General features: G+C 43.1%; 1 protein-coding gene across 1 annotated transcript in view; it reads left to right on the forward strand.

The window, feature by feature from the left end:
* Positions 1 to 17,286, forward strand: part of Iqgap2 (IQ motif containing GTPase activating protein 2) — a 259,461-nt gene that overhangs the window by 157,144 nt on the left and 85,031 nt on the right. The window contains exons 9-12 of the mRNA XM_021180833.3: positions 1,082 to 1,169; positions 5,850 to 6,013; positions 8,839 to 8,999; positions 14,589 to 14,713. Of these exons, the coding sequence (XP_021036492.1) occupies positions 1,082 to 1,169; positions 5,850 to 6,013; positions 8,839 to 8,999; positions 14,589 to 14,713 (538 nt within the window). The remainder of the gene's footprint in view (positions 1 to 1,081; positions 1,170 to 5,849; positions 6,014 to 8,838; positions 9,000 to 14,588; positions 14,714 to 17,286) is intronic.

Genomic DNA, 17,286 nt, shown 5'->3' on the forward strand with positions numbered 1-17,286 from the left:
GAAGAATCATTGTTTCCACTCGCCCACCCTGCACTGTTCTGTGCTCTGGCTCCTGGTTTGAAGGGAGTGCCACCTTGTCTAGATTGCCCCCTCTCCTGCTCCGAGCTGGATTCTGCGGCCTTTTCTTACCAACTTGAATCCACTGCCTCTCAGTCTCACAGCTGGCCTCCAAGATCTCCACAGGACTCCAGTAGCCCCGCTTCCACCTGGGTCTCTCTGGTTTCCTGTCATCCTCCAACCTAACCCCTCTCCGAAGATAAGGTGGAAGAATTCGTGTTTAATTCAGATCCAACATCACCTCACTAAAAACCTGTCCTGCTTGTCTCTTTCCTACTTAAGGACAGGGCCCGGTGTGATGGTGCACACCTTGAATTTCAGAACTTAGAAGAGAAAGACAGGCTGACCTCTATGAAATCAAAACTAGCCTGGTCTACAGATTGAGTTCCCTGTCTCAAAATGAAATGAAGTACAAGAAAACAAAACAAACAAACAAACTAAAGTCCGAGTGTTTAGCCTGGCCTTTGGTTGGTGTTCTCTACAATGCACAGACCATCTTCTGTCTAATAAAAACGTGCAGACTCAGCTTGTTGACTTTATTTTCTTTTAACCAAACCCACCTGCCGTCAGCCCATTGCTGATCTCTCCTCCACTCCTCCTCCAGGTTTGCCTCAGCTGTTACCACGGTTTAAATGTTTCTTTCCAAACGAGTTTGACTGTATTCCTCTAACTAGACTGTAATCTCTTCAATGCACATTTGTTATCTCTGATTTTTAATGTTATTAGACAGACTCAAATGAAATTTTCAGTATTTCCCCATTTTGCCTCTGTAAACATGGCCATATTGACTGATCCCTTCCCATTGTTCCCTGCTAGACCCTTAGCCTTGTCCACAGATCAGCCAGCCAAGCTGTTGGTCTTTGTACTTCCTGTTGCTCCCTGCAGAGCCCTGCATGGAGCAGATGTCCCACAGGTGTTTGTGTTGATTACTGAGGAGTGAAAAGGAGCAAAGCCCCCTTTATCTTTTGAGTTTCCTGCTTTGGAAACTGAGGCTCAGGGGATCAGTGAAGATTTTGTTTTGCAGAACAGCTGTATTTCAGAGGAAGAGAGAGATGCGTATGAGGAGCTGCTGACGCAGGCAGAAATTCAAAGCAACATCAGTACCGTCAACAGTAAGTGAGAAGTACCTGTTGGGAAGAGATATTTCTATATGGTGTATGCTCTCTTTGCCACAATCTGCAAAACTCCCCCCTCGTAACTTACAAAACTGCCTTATGTAATGAGAAGTCCATTAACGCTTCTTGTCGTTGTGACATGATATCCCACGGTTTCCCAATGAGTCTTCCTCACTGAGTATTGTTGCTGGTCCATACACAACCTGTTAAAGTATCTAGAAACTGCTTCTTTCCCGACTTCCTGTGGTGTGCGTCATTTTGGATCTGTCCCTCGTAGAACTGACACTGTTGTTTAGCAAAAGATTACAATGTAATGAAAGTGGTCCCTTGCTCTTGGTTGTGTGATTGTGTCCCAGTGAAATTGTACAAGATATGGTATTACTAACAGTTCTGGTTTTTATTCATTCACAGGCTTTAGTTTATAGGGTCTCTCTCTCTCTCTCTCTTTTCTGTTTCTTTTTTTCTCTCTGCCCTCCCCCAGCTTATATAGCTTTACTGCAACTGAATGAGACTACTACGGGGGCAAAATGAAGTGGCATGATAGCAAGTTTGGGTCTATGCTCCTGAACCTGTGTGGCGGTTACATAGCTCAATTCCTCTACACCCTATTCAGTTGGGTGACTTGTGTTCTAGTTTCTTTTCTGCTCGGTGGTAAAACGCTTTGACCAAATGCAACTTCTAGGAGGAAAGAATATATTTGACTCATCCTTACAGGTCACAGTTCATCACCAAGGGGAGTCAAAGTGGGAATCTACCTTGTCAGGATTTTTATGGCTGCACCAGAACACCATGACCAAAAAGCAAGCTGGGTGGGAAACTGTTTATTTGACTTACACTTCCATATTGCTGTTCATTGAAGGAAGTCAGGATCAAGACAAGAACTCAAGCAGGGCAGGAACCTGAAGGTGGAAGCTGATGCAAAGGCTGTGGAGGGGTATTGCTTACTGGCTTGCTTCGTCCGGCTTGCTCAGCCTGCTGTCTTATGGAACCCAGGACCATCAGCCTAGGGATGGTGCCACCCACAATGGGCTGGAAACTCCCCCCTAAATTGCTAATTAAGAAAATGTCTTACAGCTGGATCTTAGGGACATTTTCTCAATTGAGGTTCCCTCTTTTCAGATAACTCTAATTGTTTGTGTGTCAAACTGACATAAGACTAGCTAGCCAACACTAGAAGTAGAGGCATGGAGAAGTTCTGCTTGCTAGCTCAAGTGCAGGCTTGTACTTAGAAAGCTTAGCTCGCTTTCTGAAACAGGACCACCTGACAGGGGCTGAACCCTCCTCCTATATCCTTAGTAATCAAGAGTCTCCGGTAGTCAGGCTCACAGTACAATGTGATCTGAGCATTGCTTCAAATGAGAGTCCCTTCTTAGGTAACGCTAGGCTGATTCAACTTGAGAGTTAAAGCTAACTGGAACAGACTGTAAACAAAACCAAACCAAACCAGGAAACTCAGGTAGTTAAAGAGGATCAGGTGTGAATTTAGATCCATCAGTCATTAGACTTCCCCTCCCTCTAGTCAAAGTTATCTTTATCTGAATATCAGAAGAGGCAGTAAGCAATTCTATCTGATATTTATTCTCTCTGTATTAATATACATAGCCCATATTTCCCCCAAACTCTTAATACATGAAAGACCACTGGACCCATTTAACAGATCACATGAACTTCTGCTGAGTTTAAAATTGGATTGTCTGCCATCCAGAGCAGTCTGGAAGTTGCCTTCTATGTCACTGCCTAGATGGGTTGGGGATGTTCCTTATTGCTTTGAACACTCAACCAAATACACACCTGCAGGACTGACTGGGAGGTTCGCTCCTAAGTTGTTGGAGAGGCTTCGTCCTCCAGGGGCGAAGGATACCAATGCAGATTTCCATGTCAGTGTCCAACAGACACTGAGCTTGAGAATTTAGCTTCCCCACAAAATGCATAAGATCCACTGCTCTTGTCTTTATGTCGATGTCTTACAAATTTAGGGTGCTTGCTCATGTTCTTTTGTTACCTGTTTAGTATTCTGAAGCTGGAAGGCTTCAAGACATATCACAATCTCGAGCCTTCCTTTCTGGAATTATTTCTCTTGCCAAGTGAATTCTACGATTGAAAAAGAAACCGTGAATATGTGGGTGGTGATATACGAAGCCCAGCCTCGGGGCTTTCTTCCTTCTACTTGTGAAGGTTGAGATTTTCATTATCCTTGGCAGAAATGAATTGCAGGAAGAAATTAATACTGCCAATGAGCCATCTGAGCTCCACAAACTTCAAGAGGAGATATGGTCCTGTAGATGGAAATGTTTATAACTTAACCAGCCTTCTCTTTTCTGTGTTTAATAAAATTCTCTATAAATAACTACTTGATATCCAATGACCTAACTTTCTGACCACAGATTTTACCAAATCAGCTATATTTTCATTTTCATTTAAAAAATATCGGGTGATTTGTACCATCAGCACCAGCTAAAATTGGTAAGGGTGCTGTCTCGTTTGGTAGCTTTGGTCTTCTGAAATTTTCATCTCTGGAAAGGTTGTAGTCCAGTGGTTGTGAAAGTCCAGTGGTGTAGTCCAGTGAAAGTTGTGTAGTCAAGGGTGTGACCGTGGGCTGTTCATAAACTTTAAAATCTGCAAGTAAAGTATCGACTGTCTCCAGGCTCCTCCCAGCCTTGAAGGTTACTACATCAATACTGAGGCAGTTACAATCATAGTGGCCGGTTCAGGGCCTTGGTAGATGCTTTGGTGCATAGGTCAGCGGCCCCCTCCTCAGAGACTTCAGTTGTGTTTGCACTGCAGTCATTTGCTTCCAAGTTTGTCTCAGGCCTTCCATGTGGTGTGTTCTGACCACATTAGGACTGGGAGTTTTATTAAATGCAGAATGCAAATAAGACAATTTTGGTGGGTTTGGGAAAAAATACTCCAGAAAAAAATAGGATTTCTTTTTTATAATTTAGATTTTATTGATTTCTAAATGTTTTCCTGTGTGTATGTGCATATACCACACGGCATATCTGGTGTTCACAGAGATCAAAACACAATAGCTCCCCTGGAACTGGTATTTTAGGTGGTTGTTAGCCCCCATATGAATTCTGGAAACAAAGAACAGCAAAGGCTCCTAAGCCCTGAGCCACCTCTCCAGCCCCAAGGAAATGTAGTTCTAAGGGCACTCAAAGGAGATAACTTTCTGGAATATCTTTATAAAATTATTTACTACCCAATATTACAAACCTGCATCTAAGAAGCTCTCAGAGGTGAAGAGAAATCCTGCCCGAGTAACCCCAGGTAATCCCACGTGCAGCTGGAAGACTTTGGAATCCTACTGAAGCAGGACATAGCGCAATCGCACGCCTGCCTTTTTGGAATTCTTGCTTTAGCCAAGTGAGTTCTAAGAATAAAAGAAAAATGTTTGGGCTCTCTGGATCCTTTGTGCTGAGAGTAGTGTAAATTTGTGGGGTAGGGGTGACCTGAAGGGTTCCATTAGTCATGTTTCCTGCTGTTAAGTGATAGTTTTCAGTAGAAAGTTCCCGGGAAGCTCTTTAGGAGATAAACTGTCTTCCTGTCAAAAAGGGCCACCATTAGGAAGATAGACTAGCGCATGTCTGTTAGCCCCGGTACCCAGATGCCTTCCTTAGACGGCAAATCTTGTAGGCTCTGTCAGGTTTTCTATTGAACAGGGACAGCTCATTTTTTATTCCCCTGTTGGGTCAGCAATTGGGCTTCTGTGTTCTGAAACTCTGCTGATGTGCCATCATTCCAAGCCCCCCACACCCCACCCCGTGCTGAAGCTCTTTGTAACCTGAATGTTATAACTGATGGAGGGATTAGGCACTTAGGGTTGTTTCGCATAGTAGGGCAGCAGGGTATCAAATTCCGCTGTGGGCTTACCACGTACAGATCCACTGAGAGGTTATGGCATCAGGACAAGGCTTGTTCCTGGTCTTCATGTACCTTAATGATTGCCTGTACTGTGAGGCAGCATAGAGTAAACATACAGAACGCTGTGTTCCAGCTTTACCTACCAATGAGACACACAGAACACAAGGACTTTGCCAGCATTAGGGGTGAGGTGAGAAAAGAGCTATTCCTGAAAGAAAAGTTTTGGGGGTGTGGTGGAGCAAAGAGATGGCCTCGTGGGTAAAATGCTTGCCTCAGACATGTGAAGACTTGAGTTCAAATCCCCAGAACCCATGTATAAGATGAGATGGCACACATCTACAAACCCACTGTTCCTATGGGGAGGTGAGGGGCAGAAAGACAGGCAAAGCCCCAGAAGCCTCTGGGTCAGCCAGGAGTGAGTGGCAGTTAATGACTAAAGAGGCCCTATCTCAACCATGAGAGAACGTGAAGACTGATATCCGAGGTTGTCCTCTGAGTTCCACATTGTGCCCACACACTGGCACACATCCACACAACACATGCATCATACACACACACACAAGACTTTTGTAGGGATGTCACACTAGCAGCAATGATCCAAACTCAAGGTCTCTTGGTACTTCTGTTCTCTTCTGAACTACCTCAGGCATTTGAGTGACTTGAATCACTGAACTGACTTGCAAAACTACCCACTGTCACCCGCAGCTTTTCAGAATTTGTGGGAATTGACTGCCTTGCATCAGGACCTTGGGAAGAGGGGCTGGCCACAGAGGAAAGCATATATTCTTATTTAGTATGTCCCCCTACCCCTAGGGCTGGCTGCTGTGGACCACATCAATGCTGTCCTTCAGGAAGGTGACCCAGAGAACACACTGCTTGCACTGAAGAAACCGGAAGCCCAGCTGCCAGCTGTCTATCCCTTTGCTGCTGTTATGTATCAAAATGAACTCTTCAACCTCCAGAAACAGAACACATCGGTGAGGCACAGCTGTGTGTATGCTCATACCAAGTCCCAGCAAGAAGGAAGGCTGTTGAGAGAAGCAGGGAGTCAGGGTCTGGGATACAGCATCTCCAGCTGTTACACAGACCCAGCCACAGTGGTCCCTGGTGCCAGCCCCAGCGTTCAGTTTCCCTTTAACTCTTGCTTTTAGTCCAAGAGGAAAATGCTGAGGGCATACATAGGAAATTCAGGGGTAGTGTGCACAGACACATATGAGAACAGGCTATTGCTATTTTCTCTGTGTATGTGTTTGGGCTGAGAAGGGACTCAGAATTCCTGCTGCTCTTGCAGGGACCCAAGATCTATTCTAAGCACCCAGCTCATAACTGCCTGGATTCTAGCTTCAGAGAGACCCGATGCCTCAGGCCTCCAAGGGAAGAGCGCTTGCAGACGCATATTCACATACAGGCCCACACAGAGATTAAAAATAATGTGGAATAATTTTGACTGTATTGAAATGTGCTTTAAATCAGTATTTCTAGAAATCTGCTGCTAGGAACATTAGCAGCATGGCTTTTAAATTTTGTAAAATTATAATCCTTAGTATGTTAAAAGTATTAATAGTCATTTTCATATAAATGTTTGTGAATGAAAATGAGTGTGTGTGCTTGCGTGTGTGTGTAAAATTAGATTGGTGGTTACTCAGATATTTGCCCGGGTGTGGGTATAAGTATTGGAGCAGCTGGCACCTGGAGAGAAGCTGGTATGTGAAATTGTGCCCAGTGTGTCTCAAAGGCTCATGATTCTGTTGCATTCTGACAACTGAGCCTGAAGAACAGGAAACAGGAAGCTTAGCCATAGAGATGTTTCCCGATGTGTCTATCAGACTGAGAAAAAAGAATCTAGCTCCATGTTGACTGATACTAATAGAAGAGTAATTAATTTGTGGTATTTTTCCTGTGCTTGGAATACCATGCAACCAGCGTAAAGGAAGGTAGGAAAATAATAAGGCCCTGTGAGATAGCCTGATAAGTACAAGGCAGTTGCCATCCAGCCTGAGAACCTAAACTTGATTTCTGGGTCCTACACAGTAGAGGGAGAAAACTGTCTCTCGCGAGTTGATCCTGACATTTGCACGTGCGTGCGCGCACACACATACACACACACACACACAAAATAAATGCAGGTAAATAAATTTAATGAATAATGGTCATCACAAAAGGTCCCCATTAGTTGGAACAAAAGCCAGAGACTGGTATGTATTGGAGAATGGTGCATATTATATAATTTTTCAAAAGTCAATTATAGTGAATAACATCTATAAATCTTAGTGGGTTAGAAACAAGCAATTATAGCCTAAAAGGTTAGATTATAGAATGTATATTTTTAAAAGGTGTGTGTGTGTCTGTGTGTCTGTGAGTGCCTATAGAGGTCTAAGGTGTTAACCTGGAGCTAGAGTCACAGTTATAAGTTTCCTAGCAGTTCTGAGATTTGAACTCAGGACCTCTAGAAGAGCAGAAAGAATTCTTAGCTGCTGAGCCATCTCTCCAGTCCCTGGATTAGAGGATTTGTTGGTTTATTCTTATGTTCCAAGACCTCCCTCACTTTAACACACATTTTCTACCTAGAAATAAATACTTTATACTAAAAGGAAAAAAAAAACAGATTTTTTTAAAGCACCATACTTGTCCTTTTTCTCCTCTTCCACTTCTCCTAGATTTGAAGCTCAGACACTCAAGTCTAGCTCTGCCATGAGTCAGTGTCATCCACACAGCAGCCAAGTCTTCTCTTCCTGCCTTCCCGTCCTTTTGTCTTAACCTACAGGATGGGGGTGACTAGTGCATTAGAGGGGAGAGAGGAAGTACTTAGGCATCGGCTGTAACCTTGTAGCCAGTCACAGTGCATCAGGTGGCAAATGTATGGTCAGTCTGTGTCATTTAGATAAAATGCGCCTTTGCTTGCTACACTTTCTTGTTTGCTATAAAACACAAAACATGCATTATCAGGCTGAAATCAGTTTGTTTGAAGATTTTCTGTGGTGATCCAGAAAGCTATAATGTATACATTAATATAAATATACTTTGTATGCATAATATTCTGAATACGTCATTATGTATTCAGTTTTTAAAGTAAATCTTTTAAAGTTGCCTCCCTTCAATATAACAAAAGAACTATCCCTTTTGAAACTGATTAAAATATAAAATGATCAAATGGAAGAAAGTACTGAAAGAAAAAGATGCTCTGAAAGCTAACACATTTATGAATAATCCAAATAGATTCATGAATATATAAATTTGGAGGTACTTCCTTGTGTTACGCCCACCCCCCAAAATACTAGTTTCACCTTAAATTGCATCAAATATCTAAACCTTATAGCACATTTTAAAGTTTCTACCCAATTTATAAAAGCAAAATTAGCTTTGGGGGATAGAGTCACCTTCCTCAGCTTAAAGATCGTATTTGTTTTTCCAGGTTTATAACATTTAGTTAGGTAAAGCCCTCCTTTCCTGGACCCGGTTTCCAGTCATTTACTGTACTGAGATCTTAACTGGACCTTTCAGCCTGGTTTGTCTAACTACTGGCTTAATTGTCAGGTTGGATGGAGCCTGGAAGGCAGGCGGCACCTCTGGGAGTAGAGATCAGCGGTGGGATACATATTTGTGACATTGTAACTGTAGGTTATAGATAACACAACCCCCAAAACAATAATCTAAGGGAACCTAGGAGCCATTTACGTGGCTTTCCTGAAAGCCAATGAAGAGCAGGTGGGCATGCTCATTGTCATATGCATCCCGTGTCCAAAGCACATCTGTGTCGTGCATGCGATGCCGGGAGCTCACTCTACCCTGTGTTTGCCAACAGAACTACTTAGCCCACGAGGAGCTCCTGATTGCCGTGGAAATGTTGTCTGCTGTTGCTCTGCTAAACCAGGCCTTGGAGAGCAGTGACCTTGTGGCTGTGCAGAACCAACTCAGAAGCCCCACCATTGGCTTCAACAATCTGGACGAGGCACACGTGGACCGGTAAGGAGCACTTCCCGGATGCTCTTTCAGGGTGAAAAAAAAGTGTTTGGCAGGTCCCCCCACCCCCCCCCCCCAAGTGGAAAAGTCCACAGGTCCTGCTTGCATTTTCTCAAGAGTGGTCTGCTCTGCCACGGAGGCTTCTTTATCCTCCTCTCCTAGAGACAAAATTATCATCTTATATTAACAACTAACTTTATTCCAAGTTAATACCTAGAGGAGCTGTTAAAATACACCAACCAAAGAGTACACATGGTGGGACTCATGACTCCAGCTGCATATGTAGCAGAGGATGGCCTAGTCAGTCATCAATGGGAGGAGAAGCCCTTGGTCCTGTGAAGGCTCTAAGCCCCAGTGTACAGGAATACCAGGACCAGCAGGAGTGGGTGGGTTGGTGAGCAAGGGGAAGAGGGGAGGGGATAGGGGATTTTCAGAGGGGAAACCAGGAAAAGGGTTAACATTTGAAATGTAAATAAATAAAATATGTAATTTTTTAAAAAGAAAGAAAGGAAAGGAAAAAGAAAATACACCTTCCTGAATAGGGGAAGGATTGTTGCCCCAAAAGGGATAGGAACTCCACAGGAAGACTAACAGTCAACTAACCTGGACCCTTGGGGCTCTCAGAGTCTGAACATCCAACCAAAGAACATACATGGGCTGGACCTAGGCCTCCCTACACATATGTAGCAGATGTGCAGCTTGGTCTTCAAGTGGATCCAGAGCAACTGGCATGGAGGGCTATCCCAAAAGCTGTCCCCTGTATGTGGAATATGTTCTACTAGCTGGGCTGCCTTGTGTGGCCTCAATGGGAGAAGCACCTAGTCTCCCAGAGACTTAAAGTGCCAAGGTGGGGAGGGAGGATATCCAGGAGGGCCCACCGGCTCAGAGGAGAGGGGGAGGGTGGAGGAGAGAAGAATTGTAGGAGGGGGTGGCTAGGAGTGGGCAGTGAGTGAGATGTAAAGTGAATTAAGTAAAAAAATTAAATTAAATTTTTAAAAAAGAAGAAAAAATACACCTTTCTTCCAGCTTCTTTAGGAAAATTAGAAGTAGCTATATATACAATGTACCCATTCTATTGACAAGGAAACTTCTAAGGTTATGGACCTTAAGTGGAGCCCCAAACTCTCTCCAATGATTGTTGGCCCAAAAGAGCCTTGTAAGCACTTTCATTTTCGGGTCACCGATAGCTGCATTTGCTAGTCAGGCAGATGACTTCAGTGGATCTACAGAGAGTACTAAGGCTGGAATTAAAAGACAAATGAGAGGTTTGTTTTTTCTCTTTGCTTCTGGATTCTGAGGGCAGGGCCTTAGCACACATACAAAGCACTCAGCCCTGGAATGAGAGATCAGATAGGAAAAAGGAAAGGAGATGAGTGACCCCTGAATTGCTGTGACCACCAGGGGGAGATGTCTACCCAGATCCTGATGAAAATTTAGCCAGTGATTCTAAACTGGCTCCAGATGGATAGCTAGAGCTGCATCAAACACAATTGCCAAGGAAACTGAAAGAGTTCTTAGATTCTGAGGAAATGGTGACAGGTCACTTGAGCATGTACAAAATGGCAGAAAAGAAGCGTCTTCCTGAAGAAATCCCTCCTCCTGTTCTCTTTGAACAAAACCCCTTGCTCTCACACAGCCCCCAGCATGTATTTCTCAGGCAGTGACTCCTCCCTCCGCTGCTCCTGTCAATCACAGCAGACACTGCTCCAAGCTTAGAAATCTGTCTGATGTCAAGTTTTCTTCTGCCCTTGGCCAGCACCTTCTGTGCCCAGCTGATCTCTGTGTCCAGTCCTCAGCTAAAGGCTTCCTCTCCAGGGACCACCCTCATAGCAGTGTCTCTCCCTTTGTGCAGTAGCAGCGTCCATGGTGAAGCTCCACCTCTTTCCTCTCCTCCTCAGGTCGCCAGTCACACTTCTCTAACCAACTTCTGAGCCCTCCTGATGCTGGAGTATGAGACACAGCTGCTCGCTTCTTGGAGATTTACATGTAACCGTGACTCTTAGCAAAGCAATTGTCAAACATACCAGGCCACCTGCCTTCTGACTGACAGTACTTCCCCCGTCCAGTACTCCAGCCGTCCACTCTGTTGATCAAAATTGCCCCCAGCTACAAATACCACTTCAGGAAAGGGACTCACTCCATTCGAGAGCCACATTGCCTGCATGAGCCAAGTTCATGATATAATAATAACTTAAGGACAGGGGTCACCCTGGCATAGTGGCACATACCTGTGATTCCAACATGAAGGCACAGAGGCAAGAAGATGAGTTCAGAATTCTCCTTGACTATATAGCAAGTTTGAGGCCAGCCCGGGCTACATGGGACTATTTCAATATGAAAATATTACACATATCTGTGTGAGTATGTGTGTATATATGTATAATTTATACAATTACACACACACACCCCACTACCACCACCACTACCAACATTAACAACAATAACAGCAAAAAAGAACAGTCTTATTTTAGTGCATAGTTGAGCCCCTCTGGTCCATATCCAAGTGGCATCCTGGTTTTGGACTTCTATGGGATATATAACAGAGGGGCCAGCCGGCCCAGTGTTGTTAGTGCTGGCCTGGCTGAAGCATATATATATATATATATATATATATATATATATATATGCTTATATATACACACACATATATGTGTGTGTGTGGTATGTATGTATAATATATATATAAGTTATATATATTATATAGGCTGAAGCATATATATATATATATATATATTATACACACACACACACACTGCAGCGATGACTTTGTACTGAAGAGCCTTCACTTGAGGGGACTATGAAGTCCTATGGGCTTCTTCCTAAAACTCTTCTCTTTGGCTCACTGGTACACATTTCTAAAGGGATCCTGGGTGTTGTCTATCCCAATCCTTAAGGATTCCTACAGAGCCATCACTTATATGTTTAAGTCCACAAGAGGCCCCGAAAGGCTTCGTACATTCTTAAAGAATGGCCTTGGTCTCTGAGGAAGGCTAGCCAGTACAGCTCTCCAGGAGTCCCTGCTGTTGGTTTCATCTGTGCTACTTGTTAGATGTCAGTAACATAACTTCTTTGTGACTTTGCGAGGCAAAATTCTCAAGCATAATCCTTGGCCCATTTCGGCCTACTTTGGCCTACTTTGGGTTGGCCTCCATTGGTGTCCATCATTCGTCATCACTGCTTCCTGTTTTGAAGAACTTTTTTTCTTCTTAAGCTACATTGCATAACAGACACCTCAGTGTCACCTGGAAGCATGAAGAACTTTGGGGACTTTTGTCACCTCCAGGGAAACACACTTAGGCTTGTTGCAGTATTCTTTTTAGCTTCCTTTGCTCACAGGCATCAGGGGCTACAGACAGAAGCCACAGGTGAATCGTGTACCTAAGAGACCGCTCTTTATTTCCTTGGTAACAAAAGATGAAACAGTACAGATTCTTGATTTTCTTTTTTCTTTTTTGGCCAGCTGCTTCACATTAACTGTATAATTTTCATTGGTAAAATTGACTCTTAAAAAAAATATGAGAGTTTCATGGTAGTAGACGGTAAAATTTTCCTCGATTTAAAATAAAAACTAATCAGAAATGTACAGGTGACAAACGAATCGAGATTATTCTAACTCCTGCATTGTGATGCTGAGAAAGTGTATCACAGCTGTCTTGAGTTGCCCATCAAGGCTATTGGAAGTGTATATTCATGGCTTTGAACTCTTGGTGGGCTTGGTGGGTATTATAAGCTGCTAATCTCAGCTACTCAGGCACTTTGGGCAGGAGGAGTAAAGTCACAGGCTACCTGGGCTTACATACCAAGTTTGAAGCCAGCAAGGCAACTCAGTGAGACCTATCTCAACATAAAGATAAAAGAGGCTTTCGGTTCTAACTCAGTGGCTGAATGCTTGCCTAGGCTACTGAAGGATTTGGGTTCAATTCCAGAATTTTGAAGGAAAGAGAAAAGGAAAGTCATTTTGTGTAGTTGAGGATTTAATTTTGTTTGGATTACATAGGAGATTGGGTTGTGAGGAGCTTTGATTACAGTGAATATTTCATAGACATAAAAAAAATACTTTGGATAAAAAAGCACTAGTAGTGGGGTGTTTGCTGCTCTGGAGGGGGGCAGGACCTGAGGCAGACTAAAGTCTCATGCAAGAGCCAACTTTATTCCGAGTATCAGACAGTTTATACTCTGCGGGTTAAGAGAGGTCACCTGAGTAAAGGTCTCGTGATTGCAAGCGTATACAATCACAAGGACAGTCTGCACGTGTCAAAACATTTTACCACGGAGGCATAGAAACAAATAACAATATCCAATTGTAATTAATAATCTAAAACTCACTCTTATCCACCATACCTGGAAGGAACAATTTTGGTTGTTTGAAGAAATCAGTTTGTCTTGGTTTCTGAAGAGTTTTCTCACAAGCACTCAGAATTCTCCTCACACAACTTTATTCTTGAACCATGTTTCGACAGTGGAGCTGGAAAGATGCTTAGCGTTCAGACTGCATACTGTTCTCATAGAGGACCCAATTCAGTTCTCAGCACCCATGTTAAGCAGTTCATAGTTGCCTATCACTCTGATTGCCAGGCAGTCCAGTGCCCAGGGCCTCCATGGCACATGTCCACACAAAGACCCATGCAGACACAATTTCAGAATAAAATACATTTGGAAAAAGAAAAATGCTTACACCATAAAAGTCAGTCTAACATGTGCTGACAGGGCTGTACAAGACAATTTTACCCGCTTGTCTACTCTTTGTCTAACCTCAGGATATTGCTCTTGAACAATGGGAGTTGCAACCTGTGTCCCAAGTCAGGCCTGACAATCTGTACTCAATAAGTCAATTAAAAGATCCAAGTTAAAAGTGGAGAACAGAAAAGAAAACTTAATCACTATAGCCACAAAGAGATCCAGGAAATCCCCACATCCATCACAGGGGTCTTGAAGTAAGATCAGAGTTTAAATAGAGAGTCAAGTATATGCATGTGTAAGCAGTTTGAGAAAAGCTGTGGTTCCACCCACTAGTGAGTGACCCATCATTGTCTGGCTTGATTCTCATCCTGTAAGGTAGTCTGACAAATTGTTAGAACTGTATGTAGTCTCTGTCCAGGAGATAAGTTCCCCTTCTGGCTGATACACTTTCCTTCTCCCAGAATAAATTCTCTTTTCTTTGGCTTCCATCATTTGAACATTCTAATAGACTGAGAGACACAAAGTATCTTTTCTTTGGCTTCCATCATTTGAACATTCTAATAGACTGAGAGACACAAAGTATCTCTTTAGAAACACAAAGTGTCTCCAGGCGTGGTGGCGCATGCCTTTAATCCCAGCACTTGGGAGACAGAGGCAGGTGGATTTCTGAGTTCGAGGCCAGCCTGGTCTACAAAGTGAGTTCCAGGACAGCCAGGGCTATACAGAGAAACCCTGTCTTGGAAAAACAAAAAGAAAAGAAACTAATAGAAACACAAAGTGTCTCTCTAGAAAGATCTTCACTTTTGCCCGGCTGGTTCCAGCATCTCCACTTGGTCCCTGGGTAACACTTGAGAGGCAGGACGTGAGGAGTGGGAGAAGTCTGAGCTGAGGCTTTACTGTTTTCTCTTCCAGTTATGCAGACGCACTACTCTCTGTTAAACAAGAAGCATTATCCCAAGGGCAAGATACCTTAAGCTGGAATGAAATTCAGAATTGTATTGATATGATTAATAACCAGATTCAAGAAGAAAATGACCGTAAGTATGGAACATTTTCCTTCTGTAGAGAACTTGGAGAACAACGTGTGTGGGCTTTGTATTCTCTAGATGAGAGTTCTAAGAGTTTTTGCTCATGGGAGCATCCAATTAACTCTCAATTATTATAATAGTCTTGTGCAAAACATGTACCAAAGTCCATGAAAGATAGAAAACTAAATCGAATTCCTACCTTTTTTTTTAGCATAAAAAGCACCTCCATAGTTATGTTTTAAAGACGACTTCATCTTTATATTTTGCCTTTCAGTTGCACGTTTTCCTGAACTTTGACATACTTTCCAGCCCTAGGAATGAACATTTGGAATATAATCTGACCATATGGTCAAATATCATGATAATTTGTTGTTTCTAAGATGATGAACAGGCATGGAACAGAAAAGTCCCAGGAGCTTGTAGCCTGACGTCAGCTTGCTTCCTTCTTCTCGGCCTGTGGTTTTACACAAACAGCAAAAGAACAGAAAGCTGGGTGGGTGACTCTTGTAGTTACTGCACCTCTGCAGCATGGATGAACAAGTTCAGGCCTCGGGTTATTGTTTCCATCATTAAGGCAAGCCAAGCTTGTGGAGTTGTTAGCAGCAATGAATGAGAACCAATCAAATCACTAGCTTCCCTTCTCGAGCGCAGGGTTCCTTCCCTCCTTCTTCCCTGTCCCCCACCTTCACCCTCTTCCTTCCTTCATTTTTTTTTAAATTTTTATTTATTTATTTTTTTTATGAGCAAGATCTCACTATATTGTCCAAGCTGGCTTCAAGTTCAAGATCCTCCTGCCTCCATTCCCAGGCTTGCCCTCATGCATGACCCAGCTTTAACTATTTTTTAATTAGGCATTATGGGATGTATTTATAGGCTAAGTAATAATTATCACACATCAATACCACTTTGACTTGGCGATCCCAGCGTACTTTAGTTCATTTTAGGTTCATTTCTCTATATCTCAGTATGCAGGGAAACATCTAAATAAGTCATTCGTGTTTAAAAGGTAAGAATACCATTTCCAGTCTCTCACAGAGTGTTTCAGATCTAGCTGTTTACATGGTCAGGGTAGTGATGGCTTTTAGTGCCAGAGCATCTTCAGCTTGCTCTAGCTTGCAGATGGACCAGACACTTCTCTCACTAGTCTTAAACTCTTTTGTTTTGATGAGCTTTGCCAGATTTGTGAGATCTGGTCCCCCAATGCTGCATCTAACTCTGGCTAGTGGAATCACACGTGATTCTTCTGATCAGCTAATCTTGGCTGTTTCCAGGGAGCATCTTGCCAAGTTTGCTTTTTGGCATTTCATGCCCACCCCCCCGGACTCCATCCCACTGAAAGTGTTGACTGCCTTCATGGTGTGCAGTGGGTGTGAATTTACTGGATATTGTTGTGATTCTGTTCTTCTCATGTCCTGTGTGCATCTAAGCTTCTTTTGGGACAGCTCGGCTCTCTGTTCCCCATCTCTGTATTTCCTGTCCTTGAGGTGTGTAAAATCTTTGCAATTAGACACCTTGAGTAGCCTGTCTAATGTTTTGGCTTGGGATCTTAGAGCTCTTGCCAGATTTTACTCCAGAGGGAAGCAGTGATTTGAGCAGATGTTCAGCATCCTGGGTTGCAGGTGGTGGAAGTCTCTGCTCTGTGTGTGCATGGATATCTGAGTATGTATTTTACTACAGAAAGTGGTCCCTGAGCCCCTGTCCTGCTGCGCTAATTATGGACTCCCACGTCTACACTCTGAGCTTCCTGCCACTCTGGGGTGTATCCCCACTGAATAGGATTTCTCTTGGTAGGCAAAAAAAAATTTTCAGGTCCCATCTGTGTTTTCTAACTTCTCTGGGTCTGTCTGCATGTGCTGCTGCCTACCCAGGTGTGGGTTTGTTCTCTGTGCCACAGTTACACTGTTTTCTTTATTCTTCACAATGACTGAGGGGGAGGAGCGCCCTTCTCAGCCCAGCCTCTGCTTTGCTGGGAAGAAAACTAAACAAATCTTTGAATGCCTTAAGGAGACAGTGGCCTTTTGCAAGCAGAAGTGATTTGTAACTAAAGTCTCTCAACTGTTACGGCCATTCCTACCATCCATCAACATCTTGTCATGGTGGGTACATGCTTGTCCTCGGGGAGCTTATTGCAGATATTGTCCCCTTCCTAACACTTGGGGAGTCTGACATGCAGTATTTATTTTGTATGGACTTTGGCTTGGTTTTTCTTTTTCCTGTTGTATTTTCTTTTTCCGGAGGTATTTAAAAATATTTTAATTTTAAAAGTCATCATATTAAGTATTAGCCTTCCTAATGACATTATTCAAACATCTTTGTTGCTCTTTCTCTCTGCCTTCCTCCACGCCCCACCCTTTTGCGTTCTTCTAGCCCCAGCTTCCTTCCTACTTCATGCTCTGGTACCTTCCCCGTCTTCAACACCTGTTTTTATTTAAAATTTCTGAAGTATTGTGTTTAATATGGTAGGTTAAAGGGATAGCTTAAAAAGCTAAATTTTAATGAGGAAAATACCTAATTAAAATATTTTTTATAAAAGCTAAATTTTGATTAAGTTTTAGTTTACAAATGGGTTCTGCTATGACATT

Source organism: Mus caroli, unplaced genomic scaffold (genome assembly GCF_978045245.1).
Source record: "Mus caroli unplaced genomic scaffold, Mus_caroli_1 scaffold_15, whole genome shotgun sequence".
NCBI classification, from domain to species: domain Eukaryota; kingdom Metazoa; phylum Chordata; class Mammalia; order Rodentia; family Muridae; genus Mus; species Mus caroli.